This window comes from Mirounga leonina, unplaced genomic scaffold, assembly GCF_011800145.1.
Source record: "Mirounga leonina isolate KUSES-001 unplaced genomic scaffold, KU_Mleo_1.0 Mir_95, whole genome shotgun sequence".
NCBI classification, from domain to species: Eukaryota; Metazoa; Chordata; class Mammalia; order Carnivora; family Phocidae; genus Mirounga; species Mirounga leonina.
In genome coordinates, this window is record NW_023270865.1 from 24,131,838 (window position 1) to 24,147,055 (window position 15,218).

The 15,218-nt window shown below is 37.9% G+C and overlaps 1 protein-coding gene and 1 long non-coding RNA gene across 2 annotated transcripts in view; one reads left to right on the plus strand and one right to left on the minus strand.

Annotated features, from left to right (window-relative positions):
- The window catches only part of CDH6 (cadherin 6), a 125,626-nt gene that overhangs the window by 90,233 nt on the left and 20,175 nt on the right, over window positions 1-15,218 (plus strand). Inside the window, exons 3-7 of the mRNA XM_034998864.1 lie at window positions 4,177-4,471; window positions 7,518-7,637; window positions 9,650-9,817; window positions 11,915-12,102; window positions 14,192-14,445. Of these exons, the coding sequence (XP_034854755.1) occupies window positions 4,177-4,471; window positions 7,518-7,637; window positions 9,650-9,817; window positions 11,915-12,102; window positions 14,192-14,445 (1,025 nt within the window). The remainder of the gene's footprint in view (window positions 1-4,176; window positions 4,472-7,517; window positions 7,638-9,649; window positions 9,818-11,914; window positions 12,103-14,191; window positions 14,446-15,218) is intronic.
- LOC118006276 overlaps window positions 1-15,218 on the minus strand; it is a 78,261-nt gene that overhangs the window by 42,802 nt on the left and 20,241 nt on the right. The window lies entirely within an intron of this gene.

Below are 15,218 nucleotides of genomic sequence, written 5' to 3' on the forward strand. Positions count from 1 at the left end.
CCAACAAGCCTTCACGCTCGCATTATGTATCATGCATTGTGTAGAGAGATGTATGTATATATACATATATACTTATATATATATTGAATTCAGTGAAGCCTCAGTTTGTCCTAACTTGACTGTAGACTTATTTTCTTAATTTAAAATAATAGTCAGTCTAGTTAGCACAAAGGTGTTCTCTCTCTCTCTCTCTCTGCTATCACTCCAGTTTCTCCACATCAGTCCCATTTGGACACCTTTTCACAACTGTTCTCTGACTTCCCTGTGACATAGCTGATTGCCAACCTTTACCTTTCACAAATGGCCACATAACATTTGCACTACACTCTACAAGCATATTCGCCATAATCTAATTTTTTTTTTTTTTACCTCAGCAAAAAATCCTATAACCCCTTTCAGGTTGTTGTGGGTCATTCCTTTGGTTTAGAGCCTGTTTTCTGTCTCAGGGATGCATATGCTTAGAAGACTCAGTTTGATTACTGACCCACACAGTGATTCAGTGACACACAGGTAATGGGAGGCAGAGGGCGGCATTAGCTCGTTTCATAAACCACTAAAAATCAGCACAATTAGTGTTATACCTTTGAACTGGAGTCCAAATCCAGTTGAGAGCTGGGACATAGAGCCAGTAAAAACAGCCCGGCACTGCTCTGGCGTGACCTCCGTGGGGCCGTGTCTACAACCCCAAATCCCCGTCTTTATTTGTCAGTGTGTTGCACTTGAAAATAACAATAAATCAACAGAAAAACAAAGACCACAAGCCCCTTCTGGAACAAAATGCTGCAAGTACAGTAGTAAAAAGTCCTGCCAGCCCCCAATGAGATGTGACTTTCTGAGGAAAGCGGATAATTTTTACTTGATGGTGAATCGTTAAAAGTGAGCCAGATGATTAAACTTAATGGAACAGCCACATTAAACTGAAATTAGTAAAAACATGCCTCGGGCAGCCTACAACCTTTTATTTGTTGTTGTTTAACTTCTGCCTTTTACAGTGGCCATGATGAATGACATCACAAAAGAAAAAATCCAATTAAAATCTAAGTGCTCAATAAACCCCTAATGTCTGGTTGCCACCACCACTTTCTCTAGCACTGATGTCTTATGCTTCCTCTTTTCCCCAAGAAGAGAGAAAAGAACTGGCCCCAGGGGAGTTCAGCGGAAAGGGAAAGAACACACCAAGGCTTCTGGAGGTTTCTGCTCTCTGCACTCTCTCAGAAACAGGCACTGCACTTTGAGGGGGATAAGGTTAAATTGTTTTATTATCAGACAACACCTGCGTAAAGAGATGCATTTTCCCACTAGTTTTCAAATATTGATAAATCAGAGTTGGGATCTGGAGAGCAATCCTGTTCATACTCTTAGTCGGTGTCTCCACTGCCCTTTCATACCGTCTCGGGTGTTTGTTCTATAAGTCACCGAAATGGTCTCTCCTGACAGCTAAAAATAAGTTTCTGATTACTTTTACCTGAATAAATCTTGTGACCAGATGTGGTATTCACCTACTAAGTGTGCAACAATTACATATTGAGAGTGATGAAAGAACCAGCAAGGGAAGTCTACAATCTAGTGGAAGGCAGAGTATCATACATCACATGGAAAGACAGCAGCTGCCACCCAGTAGAAGAATACTAGCTTTTGATGACAGATTTTGCCTTAGAGAGGCCATGTGTTTGTAAAATTGGGTTTTCAAAGTCCTTACAACAAAGTTCTCAAATTCAAAATAAGAGTCAAAACATGCTTATTATGAATGAGAAGCTAACAGGAATGGTATCTTAAAATGTGCTTTTACGGCATGTTTACATAGGAGTTAATATAGAATTTGTACATAGGCTCTAATTAGATCTTCCTGATCCACTTGTCCTGTGGTTCTATTATCCTCATTTTATTGATAAGGATCTTGGCTCAGGGAGGTTAATTGACTCTGCTATGATCTTACACGTGGTGAGTGAGAGAGAATGAACACAGTTCCTATTTGGAACTCTGGTGCGGTGCCCCCCCACACTCTGCCAGGTTTGCTGACCATGGCTGCCCGGAAGGCAGATCCAATGGGCAGTGATGTTGGTTTCATTACTCATGAGTTAATGAAATAGCTTTTTAAGAGCTCTCTTCAGTCATTAGAATTTGACGATGGAGAGTTAAACTTTCCCCAGTGGCTCTTTCTGTGTAATCACGGTTTCAACATTTCCTTAGCATATCACATTACACAAATCATGGAGTCCTCTTTTGTTTTACATTTCTTATGGCGTTTGTCTCACTTCTACGCAATTCCCTCCCCATTCCCATTTATCTTCCGTTATTTCTGCCAAATTGCTTTCAAGGCTATTAATTGTATGAATAATATTCTCTTCCTCAAACTCTGCTATTAACTAGCATTAGCTGTGTGGCTTTGGACACAGTTTCCCAATCTCTATAAAAACAGGAGGGTTGCACCGAAGAATCTATAGGGCCTCTTCTTGTGCTCAAGTTCTAGTCTTCTGACTTTCACACAAGGTGTATGATTTTGAAAGCACTACATAAACCAGAGCCTTGGTTTTCTTGATTCTACGATAATGGATTCAGTTGGCTCATGGTCCCCAAAGTGTGTTTCTTGGAAAACTGTCTCCTCGGGAATGCCAACATCCAAAAAGGATTCTTCACCCAGGAGTGTTCAGGAAAGCTAGATTAAATAAAATCAAGTACAGTTCTGAACTGTGGGCATTCACAGCCTTTAATATGTTAACTGGGTGACGCCCAAGAAAAGAAGTAGAAGTATTTCCCAAACTTATGGGAGCACAGAACCCCTTTTCCTCAGCATTTTGTATAAATGATAGTCCACGAGATACACTTTCAGAAAGGCTGGATTCGCTTACTTTAAAAGTCCCTTTTTGGTTCAAGAGTCTGTTTTCAAATGTGCTTGAAGACACTACTTCAAGCATTTCGTGTGATATTCATCAACAGGACACTGGGTCGGCTTACCCCTGGCTATTGTTGCCAATCTTGTCGTAACGTGGCCCACACTCTGTTTAGACAGAGCTGAAATAGGTTTAAGGACTAGCTACCTTCCCAATAAACTATCTCTTCTGTATGTAGCTGATACTTACAACTAGGATTTTAAAATAGTTCTCCTCAATTTTCACTTCTGCAAATTTGTGAATAGGGTTAGCTTATCTGAAGACCTAAGAAAATTCCTTCTAAACTTTTTCTAATGGGAAAAAGGGAACCAAAGACACAACAGGAACTCAACACTCTAGAAATCATTGCTGAGATAGGCAACATGGGCAAGTCATCAAAGTTAGAATCATTATCTTCCATTTCAATGGTATATTAGCATTCACTTCAACCTTTAACCCAGACGCCTTTCACTGACAGTCTTATCAGAGCCTCTGCTGGATTACCTTCAGGAGCAGGGCACCCACTACTTCATAATGCAGACTATTCCATTTTAAGTCTGGCTCCACTTTTTAGAAGATTCTCACCTATATTAAATGAAATTCTGAGTAGTAAATATTCTTGTTCTAAGTGACCTTGTAAATTGCCTAGTCAAGGGATTTTCAAGGCACTGTTCATGACAACACTTCGATGTTTCTCAAATGCTTTGAGTTGAATTTCATAAGTAATTAAATAAATACCACACCTTCCCAGAAAAGTGATTATAAACTCCATCATATAAGACTCAAGGAGAGTGGGTAGTTCCCTAAATTCACCAAAATGGGAATATATAGAGGTAGAATGTACTCAGGTCTCTGTTTCAAAAACCAAACTCCTTTTCTCAATAGCATATCACTTCTCTTGCATGTCCAGATACATAAAAGTGAGGAGGATAGTGTATTTGTAAAATCTGAATGCTGTCAGGAAAATAGTTAAAATAGTTCCATTCTAACCAGGCTAATATGTCTTTGGGCATCTTGCTATTACTCTGGCCTTTAGAATTCCCTTCTCCAAAACAAGGATTATTACATTTTCTATAAGCTCTGTTCCAATTTTGGAAATTTCTGTGATTATAAGGCAACATATTCATTAATGAATGGTATTACTATTGAGGATTTAAGTAAACAGTGAGAAAAACAAAACAAAACCCAAACCTGCATCCCTCAGAAAGGACTAAATGAAAGTTGACATAGCAAGCGTCATAAAGACAAACAGTTTAGAATCACATGCTTGACTTTTACTTTCTTTAATTTTTTTTTTCTACACTAGTTACATTCAGACCAGGATAGAGGAGATGGATCACTTAAATATATCCTTTCAGGAGATGGAGCAGGAGATCTCTTCATTATCAATGAAAACACAGGGGATATACAAGCCACCAAGAGGCTAGACAGGGAAGAAAAACCGGTTTACATCCTTCGAGCTCAAGCTATAAACAGAAGGACAGGGAGGCCCGTGGAGCCTGAATCCGAATTCATCATCAAGATCCATGACATCAATGACAATGAACCAATATTTACCAAGGATGTTTACACGGCCACTGTTCCTGAAATGTCTGATGTTGGTGAGTGAGATGCGATTTCAACCATACAATGTTTCTCCTCTAGTACATCAACTGAATAAAGGATCCTATGAGTGAAATTTACTGAGTTGAGTGAATTTAGATGCTAAATTCCAAAACTATCCTATTTCAAACACTGCCTTTATGACCTTTTTTGTAAGTGCACCTGTGTTTCCTAATATTACTAGTCTCATTTTATCATTACTTTAAGAAAACAGCATTTCCTCTAATGATGAAGGGATGAAAAATGGCAGGCAAGAACAGGAGGAAGAAAGAGACATCACCTCATCTATTTCTTGCCCCCCCCCCCAGGTGCCCACTCTCGTCCTCAGGCTGAGAGATAGCAGCCCTCTCCACCTCTCTTAGCACATATTGGTACTGGGCCTGAGGTGAGGATTTCCCCAGTGTAAAACAAAAGCCTGAATCTACAATCCAGACTGAAGAGTAATGACATTTGCTTTAATTAACTATGTTTTTGGGAAAGAGACCCAAAGAAAACTTAAAAAAAAAAAAATCCATAAACAATGTGCAGATGATGATGTCTAGGGGATATATCCTTTACTAAGTGATGGAAATTAAAAGATTCTCATGACATTAATATGGTGAATTAATATCTTGTGCACAATTCTACTACCAATTTTAAAGTTAATAAGTACGGCTTTAATTTGCTTAAGTTGGGAGAAGGTTAACAGAATTCAAATTTTTAAAAAATCCTACTGACATCACTCTTAGCCACATTAAAATACTTCATGGGAGACAGTAACAAATTTTAAGCTACTTTACCTGTATAAAGGCTTATTTTTGTTTTCATTCAGTGTCAACTTCAGAAGGGCTAAGTTACATAATAATAACTTTTCCATAATCTTGTGAGTCAGGTATCAGAGGCATTTTAGGTCACAGTTCCAAGACTTGGAAAAACCTAATCTAGGGAAATGATTGTAAACCCTCTAAATCTTTCTCATCAAGAAGTTGCTCATCTCATTACTTAAAGCCACTCTGTTTTGTTAGAAAAACCACAAACCATCAGCAAAGCAAAAGAGAGGGATTCGAACTCTTTTAAAAGGAGGATTTGTTAGGAAAAAAGTACTTTTCCTCTATGGGGTAAAAGGCAGGAAGAATTAACAAAGCACCTCTCATCATCAGCACCACCCAGTAAAACAGTTTCCAGAAAACAAAACTTGATGTGCAAGGTGTCATTGCACAACTCTAGGGGGTGCCATTCACTTTTGAAGCCATTATAGAATTAATATGTACTACCAATATTTGGGGGGTAGCTAGAAGTAACATGTCTTGAGGAAGGGAAGGCTTTCTCATTTGCACACAGGCACAGTTATGTTCATATTAACCATTATCATAAATTAACATATCATTATGATGATATAAAAAAGCATCTTAAAGAAATTACATCATGATTGTGGGGCGGCAGCAGGGTGGTATAAATGGGCTTTGGTGTCAAACAGACCTGAGTCTGAAATTCTACTAATAAGCAGCAGCTTGATGTCTCTGATCCTTCAGTTCCATATCTACAAAAATAATAAAGGTCAACTCCTAAGGATTATCATGAGGATGAAATGAGAAAACAAGTGCAGAGCCCCCGGGATAATATCTGGCAACTAACAGGTGCCCCAAACATCCAGATAATCATATTCTAAACGCATTCAAATTTTATTTTGATGTCAAATAAGAATGCGGGTGTTTGTTGACTTCTACTATTAGCTCTCGCTCTAAAATTATATAATGCTCTCATTCTCCCCACCTTCCTTCCCACATCACAAGGACGGGAGCTCTATCTCATGCGTCAACATACTACATCCAGAGCATCCAACCCTAACACAGTGCAATATATTTGTTCAAAAAACAGGATTGGTCAGATATTACAAAAGCAATGTAAAACTTCTAATATTCCCTGAATGTAACTTGCCTGTCCTTTCCATGGACTGGAGACCTCTAACAGTATGCTTACCATTTATCTGATATGAATACCAAAAGTCAGCCATGAGATGATCTTCATGAGAGGGTCTTACCCTTTTTGGAAATCACAGATTCCTTTGAGAATCAGATAAAAATCTATGGATATTCTCTTCAATGAAATAGACATGTAAGCATAAATACAAAAATCTGTGTGGAATTTCATGGGGGTTAGGAATACTTTGAAGGTTATTAGGCGACTGCAGTCCTTAAAACAAGAATGCTGATCTAAAATATCATAGCCTTCTTTGTGCATTTAATTATAATAATTTTTTTTGGAGTTACAGGCTCCAGATGTGAATACTCTGGTGTTTTAATCAATCATTTAATCCAACACTATCTCTTTTAAGGTTCAAGGTCTTTCAACCTCTTAGAATTATTAGGTAGATTTATTATTTAGGGTGCTTTTATTTGCAAGTAACAGAAAACCTAACTCAAACTAGTTTAAACAGATAAAAGTATTTATTGACTTAAGTCAGACTTAAGTCAAAAGTTAAGTGGGCTTTGGACATGGTTTGATTTAGGTTCAATTATTTCTCTGAAATTTTCTGTCCTATTCAGCTTTGTCCTCAGGCTGGCATCTCTGAGGTCACAAAGTAGCTGCTGCACTGACAGGCCCTCGATAAGCACATTACAGTCCAGGAGAGAGAGCACCTGTGACACAGAATTCCCAACAAAATCACAAGTGGCTTCCTGATTGGAGAACCCTGAAACTAATCCCCATAAACAAAGTAATGCAAGATGCTGACTGACTTAGGTCTGGATAACCTCCAAGGATGACCATACCAAGAATCCAATCAAATCTCAACCTTTGGAGATTGATTGGAATTGGTTCCACCCAAGGTCATGACCATCCCCATGCTTCTCTTTAACCTAACCCTTACAACATTTAGAATGTTGATCACACTCCTTCAGAGTGAGAAATCCAAGGCTATTTAACCTAGTACTGTCCTGAAGTTCTCCACTCCCTTGCCATGATAGTTTTGTACAAAAGTAAGATCATGCTTTCCCTTTCTGTGTGTGGGTCAAGGATCCATATGGACCCTTAATTTATTTTCAATTCATGTTTCTATCATTACAGGCACATTTGTTGTCCAAGTTACTGCAACTGATGCTGATGATCCAACTTATGGGAACAGTGCTAAAGTTGTGTATAGTATCCTACAGGGGCAGCCCTATTTTTCAGTTGAATCAGAAACAGGTTAGAATTCCTTTTTGATCTTCTTTTTACAATCTGTAATTTTAATTGACATGTTCAGCTGAGCTGGCATATTTTTTAATAAAAACAATCAGTGTAATTGGATTTTCTTAGATTCATCTGCCAAGTACCAGCAATATACTTGTAAACATGAAATCCACATCATTTCAATCAAGAAATCTGACAATGGATGTTTCATCCATTATGTTTACATAGGGTAGATTCAGAAAAACTTCTACAATGTTATTTTTTCTTCCAGTTTGGGGTGAAGTTAAAGACCAGTCCCTTCTGATAGCCATTAGGGCTATTTACAAATATTCCAATTCTTCTTTTTCTAGTTATTTGGTATCTCTTTCCACTGCTCTGAAGATAGAGGTAGCCAGGAGATTTGTGGGGGCCAATAAATGTGGCTGTGATCCGAGTCACTTCCAAGCAGAACTTTTAGACTTGGTGCACAATCCACATTCCTCTCCTCCTGCCACAGAGATCACAGATGGAAACCAATGTTGACACTGGTCTCCAGCCTGGATGTCTGTTATCCTGAGCAGAGCTTCTTGCTGGCCTACTCAGAGCATGAAAAAAAATTAATGTTAGCTGTGTTAAGAAAGTAAGATTTTGCCTTGTTTGTTATGACATTGTCTAGCCCATCCTAACTGATACCATCCTAATAAACAAAGTGGATTCCTTAATGGAATCCTTGTTTTAACATCTCATTTTTCTGCATTTTCTCCACAGAGTAGCATATTATCTTATGATGAATTATTTCTTAGGAAATATTGTCTGTGCTGTACATTAAATTCTACACATATTTTTGCTATCATAATAGGAGTTGAGTTTCTTCCATACATTTTTCAAGCATCCATTATTGTTAGTAGAAATCAAAACTTTTCTAGATTACTAGATCCAGTTGGAAATTGATGTGTTAGGAGGTGCAATGAACTTGGCAAGAATCCCAAGGAGAAAGAAAATGCTGAGTTGAAAAACAATAAGGATGAAAAATTAGAAATATCTAACGTAAAGAACAAAGGCTAAGGGGATCTTCTGTTCTCCAATCACAGAAGTACTGTGATTGGAGAACAGGATGCAGCTGCAATTTCACTGAAGCCAGGACTCTAGGACTAAAATTGACCTGTTGTCTGAGGTATTCGTGTTAAAAATTAAAAAAAAAAAAAAAAGATATTTTGAGCTTCGTTAGTTGTTAAGCACTGGAATGTGCTACCAGAGAAGGTTATAAAGCCTTTAAAGCTTTCAAAGCCTTCAAAGCCTATAAAGATTTTTGAAAGAATGTTGTTAATTTAAGCATAAAGCCTACATAGAGATTAGGCAAACTTTTAGTTCTTTCAACTACTTGTTTTATAACTACCTGACAATAGAGATAAATTTAACCTAACATAAGAATATTGGTCACTGCTGGGACCAGTTGAACTCATGCTCACATCAGCTTTAGGAAAACTTCAATTTTCTAGGATCACACAGATGATAATTATGGGAGAACTGATGCTGTGTTTTCTTAAGACCATAGTTTTGTGGTTTAGAAAATGCTCTGAACATTCATTATGGTAGGTATATTTGATGGGCAATTAGCCGATTCAGTAAAGTGAAGCTCAAGAGTCAGTTCAAGGAAATGGCTTAACAATTTCCTCATAGTACACTTAAATGTCTTTTATCAAGCAGCTAAAGTAGGATAACACTGTACCACATTCCAAGTTATATTTTGCTATGTAATCTTATAACACATGATATTTATACTACCTACAATCTATACTACTGCAGAATTGGCTTGTACTACTCTCCTTGTATGATAGGTGTTTGTTTGTTTGTTTTAATGGATCTATCTCCCCTTGTGGTTTTAATTTCCTTCAGTATAAGGGCTACCTAGAATCATCTCTAAGTCACCCATGACATCTGTATAGTGTTTTGCATATTGTGGATAACAATCCATGTTTGTATAAATAAATGATTTGATAAAGTATTTTTAATACATCCCCTTTCACTTCTGAATTTCACATCCATAGGTATCATCAAGACAGCTTTGCTCAACATGGATCGAGAAAACAGGGAGCAGTACCAAGTGGTGATTCAAGCCAAGGATATGGGTGGCCAGATGGGGGGATTATCTGGGACGACCACAGTGAACATTACGCTGACTGATGTCAACGACAATCCTCCCCGGTTTCCCCAGAGTAGGAACATTTGATTGAATGAATTTCTTCTGTGCACTTTTGTAAAACTCTAACTTTAAGAATGATATTTATTTTCCATTATTATTAATTATCAATATTAGGGACCTCAGTAAGAACCATACTTTTATTAGCTGAGCAATTTCTGATATGGTTATTGTTGTAAAGCTAACACCATTGTTTTATTTTTCCTTATTAAAAAGACTACCCCAGGCATAAATCTGCTTGTGCAGAACATATGTACACAAGCATGCTGCTATTTGTTTAAAAAAAAAAAAAAAAACCTGACTTTATGTTTTGTGAATTTAATCAGTCATGTAATCTCTTTTAAATCCTCACAAAGCTTTATAAGGGGAGGATTTATCATTTTACTGTTTCTAAAAATACAATCGGGGAAATAACCATGTACTTAATCCATTTATAATCACAAACAGTTTTCTATATTATGGTTAATTGAGATAGGAGAGTCTTCTCTGCAATCATTAACTCTCACGACTCGATAGAAGGAAAAACGACCTTTTTAAATGCCCACTTTGTATCAGGCAGTACACTAGAGCCCTGCACATAGAGCACCTCAAGTGGGTACTGGTTTTAATGTGATTTTTCTTCCAGGAACAAAATTCATTTCTGACCATGATCTAAGTAAACTACCTGAACCCTGTCTTCCAGGAGAAAATAGCTGCCCACTATTAAAAAGAATGCCCACTTACCCAATCATGGCATTTCTTTAAAGTTGGTCAGCTAATAGGGGCTTCTTTTATAATGGAGATACACATGGATCAACAGGAAATCATTAAATTATTTTTTAGTTTTTTCAAGTATTTAACCACAGCTAAATGCAAAAAACAGAGCATCAAACTAATTTCTGATTTAATGAGTAGAAGAAAAGTTTTATAGGCCCTAAAACTTTCCCCCACAGAGGCCTGAAATGACAATATCAGACTCAGCAATACAGTGCCCCAAAACCTCCTTTTCAATAGGGGAATGCCCCGGGGAAGGATAACAAAAGGATTTGCCAGCACCTGGAATACCACAGGGACCTTACCTCACTTTGCTCTCTCCTTGGATGACGTGATCATTACTGAATAAAGTACTAAAGCACAGGAGGGGAGAAAAACTCTAGAGGAAAACCTTGGCTTGTGTTATCATTTTGCCAAGGATGAGCCCAACATTTACTGAATGGATGAATATTATTGCATGACTATATTCTAGTGGTGTCATAGTCTCATAGTCTATGTCTTTTCCAAAATAACTTGCATGGATGGTTGGCAAAATGTAATGGGTGAGAGTAAAATAGGTTTTGTTCTTATTCTTTTTTTTTTTTTTGTCCTAAGTACATGCTGGTCTGGTGGATCTAAGTTTGAAACTCATATGCAGTCTCCTTAAACTAATTTTGCAACATGAGGACATAAGAAAAGTGTACATCTATGAAATACAGATTTTAAATCAGCAATACAGATATAAGAATAGGAGAAACCTATGCATAGAAAAAATACTGTCATGAAATTTAAAAGAAAAGATTAGTCGAAGAAACAATTAGGTGCTTTCTCTCTCAATGCGTCTAATGTAGTATCCCTAACTGCAGCCAGACCAGCTCCCTGTGTGAGTGAGTGTCTGCTTGGATACATCCTCTAGATCGCTGTCATTTATTTTCACCTCCAGTTGTTATTAGCAATGACACAAAGAACCCTTTTAAGAACTACCTCATAATTGGCTTGAAGTCACAGGTCAGGTTAAATTCTTTCCCATTCTTTCTGCTAAGATTATTCAACGGGGGCTTCGAAACCTTGTGCACCACCCCCACCCCCAGCAGCTTAGTCTTTCTTGCCATCATACCCATGAACCTGGAGGCCTATTTAGAGAACAAAAAAAGTGTTCTCCATCTGCAAAGAGACAGGTCATGACAGAAGAAATATTCTTAACAATCATGAAAGTAAGGATGTAAGGAGGATAGAGCACCATTAATTATCGTGAGGAAAGTACAAATCTGATTGCATCCGTAGGAATGTCTGAAAGAACTGTTAGAAAATAAGTTTTGTCTTTATTATGATAGAGCATCCTTCATCTGTGCTTGACTTATATCTGTCTGGTGATTAATAGGTACATACCAGTTTAAGACCCCCGAATCTTCTCCGCCCGGTACGCCGATTGGCAGGATCAAAGCCAGTGACGCTGACACGGGAGAAAATGCTGAAATTGAGTACAGCATTACAGAGGGAGAGGGGCTGGACATGTTTGATGTCATCACTGACCAGGAAACCCAGGAAGGGGTTATAACTGTCAAAAAGGTAATGCCATTTGTTAACTACCATGCAAATGAGACATTCACTTTTCTCCAGTCCCCGAGTAACCGGGGTAATTACATCTCACATGAACGTTCCTCTAGATTCTTATTTTACTAATTTTTTTTTTTTAAACACCAAATCTAATGGTTGGCTTTTAGAGGTCCTTGATAATCTGATGCATTCATTAATTTCATACTTTCAATATATTCTTATTAAGAACCTCCTAATAAGTAAATAAATGACACAAATAAATAATATACATTAAAGTACATAAAATAAATATTGTCAATGAAAAATAAGCAAACCGTGCCAGACACTCTTCTAGATGCAGGAGGTACAATAGTACGTTCAACAGAATGGTCTCTGCTTCCACAGAACTGCCAATCTAAGGCAGAAAAGAGACAGGGAAGCAAATAAGCAAACAAACAAGTGTGTAGTTATAAATTCTGATACATGCTTTGAAGGAAGAGAATAACACAAGCAGTGATAAAGACGGCCTGAATTAGAGAGAGAGAGAGAGAGGATATAAAAAGACCACAGAAATAAATTAACACAAATTTCCTATGAGCTCTTTAGCTACTCTTTGGAACATGATAATAAATTTTTTATATTTCTGAATTCCAATTTTTGCCCTATGTCCTCACTCACTATTTACCCCCCAAAATTGTCTGAGACCACGGGGCAGTCCACAGAAGTGTGGAAAAATTTAAAACCAATAAACCATGTGCTTCAAAGCTAATAATTAATTTTGGTTACTTTTTTTAAGGATTGCACTTCCATCATGTACAGTGTAATATTTTCTCTCTTCTTTAATATAACAGCACACTGTTATATTCGCTGGTAAATATAAGCATAGGTGGATGTAAATAACGAGAAAATTCTTTCCTCTTAAGCTTTGGATTACATGTCTTAATACCTGGGAACACATTAAAACATGTTTAAGCGACACTCAGACCAACGTTTTATACTATAATATAACTAGGAAGCCCATTAGTGTGCATTAACCTTTTTAATTTTCTTAGTGCATTATCAGATTCAAACTGAAATTTTGCCTAGCCAACTAAATCACATTCACTAATATCTCGATTAATTGTGTTTCTAGTGAGCCTTGTCATATCATCATCTAAAACTAGAAGTCAGCAATAAGCATTTGGGTTCACTATGTCTCAAGAAGTAGAGATACTTTTCCTAAAGACCTCTGACAGCAATGATCATTACTTTCGTTGGCAAGTAATTAGCCCGATGCCCTTATCAGGATATCACTCGGAATATTTTATCAACTCATGCACATGCACAACAACAAAAAAAACCACACACACACAAAAAAACCCCCACAAAACCATATTAAATCTATTTTATCTGAATGAGGAAAAGGGAGTCATGATGCAAACATGCGGTTCTCAATTCTGGATGCACATCAGCATCACTGGGGGAGGCATTTAAACCTATAGATTCCCACCCCCACCACAGATATTTTGGTTTAATGATCCAGGGTGGGGTCCAGGTACTGGCAAATTTTAAAACACTCATGAAGTGTTCAAGGACAGCCAGATGTGACAACATCTGACACATGATAATCTACTACATATTTGCCAACGTGCCCCTGACAGGGCTCCCTCTAGTCAAATACAAGAATTTTTTTTAAAGGAGGTCTTATAAGACTCCTGCCTCCAGGTTCCCTTCCCTGTCCATCACACCTCGCACCCTTGTACCCACTTGCAAGGCAGCAGCCTTACAGATACACACATGTAACAGCGTGCTAAAGGAAAGAGAAACTATCACACCGTACATGATGGAAGTGCAATCCTTAAAAAAAGTAACCAAAACTAATTATTAGCTTTGAAGCACATGGCTTATTGGTTTTAAATTATTCCACACTTCTGTGGACTGCCCTGTGGTTTCAGCCCACACTTTTCATCAGGACAGCGTGGCATCTGGACTCCCATGCCTTTGCCCAAGTTCACACTGTGTGGTGATGTTCCTAAGCAATACGGTCATATTCATTTACCCTAGATTTGCGCTAAAAATGGCTCATGTCTTTCTGTGTGTCTTCGTTGCTTCCAATATGTCTCTTCCCCCTCCCCTCCCCAAGCTCTTGGACTTTGAAAAGAAGAAAGTGTACACCCTCAAGGTGGAAGCCTCCAATCCTCATGTTGAACCCCGCTTTCTCTACCTGGGTCCATTCAAAGATGCAGCTACAGTCAGAATTATGGTGGAAGATGTGGATGAGCCCCCCGTCTTCAGCAAACTGGCCTACATCCTACAGATAAGAGAAGATGCTCAGATAAACACGACAATAGGCTCAGTCACAGCCCAAGATCCAGATGCTGCCAGGAATCCTGTCAAGTAAGCACACTCCTGCAACCTGTCTCTTTCAGAAGCTTTAGCCGATTGCTATGCAAGTATCACCTGCAAGTTAGAAAATTAATCCTTTTTTCCAATGAGACACTTGTGTCTTCCTGAAAAACTACTCTAAACAGCATCTTTACTCTCCTTGCTCAACATAAACATTACTTTAGCAACAGTGTAAATCTAAAAAACACAAAATTGGGGCGGGGGGACACACACAAAATGATCTATAGGAATTGACAACTTACATGAAAATGGTATAAGGAAATACAACAGAATGGCCTGGAATTTTTCTTTAAGGTCTTAGATTTGTCAAAGAGTAGCATGGAGAGAACTCTGTGACTTTTAATAAACAAGACACCGGGCTGAGTCTGTTTCTCAAGTGTATAAGAACATATTATGTAACACTTAGAAGCAGAATTATGCTCCATTTGGATGCATAATGTTTTTCTTTGTCAGACATGGATAAAAATAAGAATCATCTCATGATATATGTCTGAGAAATCCTGGGGAAATCAACAGAGCTGAATTCTAATTTATACTGTGTAAGCAAGCTCTATTTTCCCTATACATTCCGTATACCTTAGCTGTAAATCAGGCTGTAAGGAGGCCTCGTTGCCCTTTGAAACCACAGATGCTTTAGTATTCTAGAATTTTATCATGAGAGCACTGGAGTCAACAACTTCCAGCCTTGAGTCAGTAGCTTAGTTGACTAGATGAGAAAACTGCTAAATCAGAATATCATTCTATCAATTAGCCCCCATAAAAAA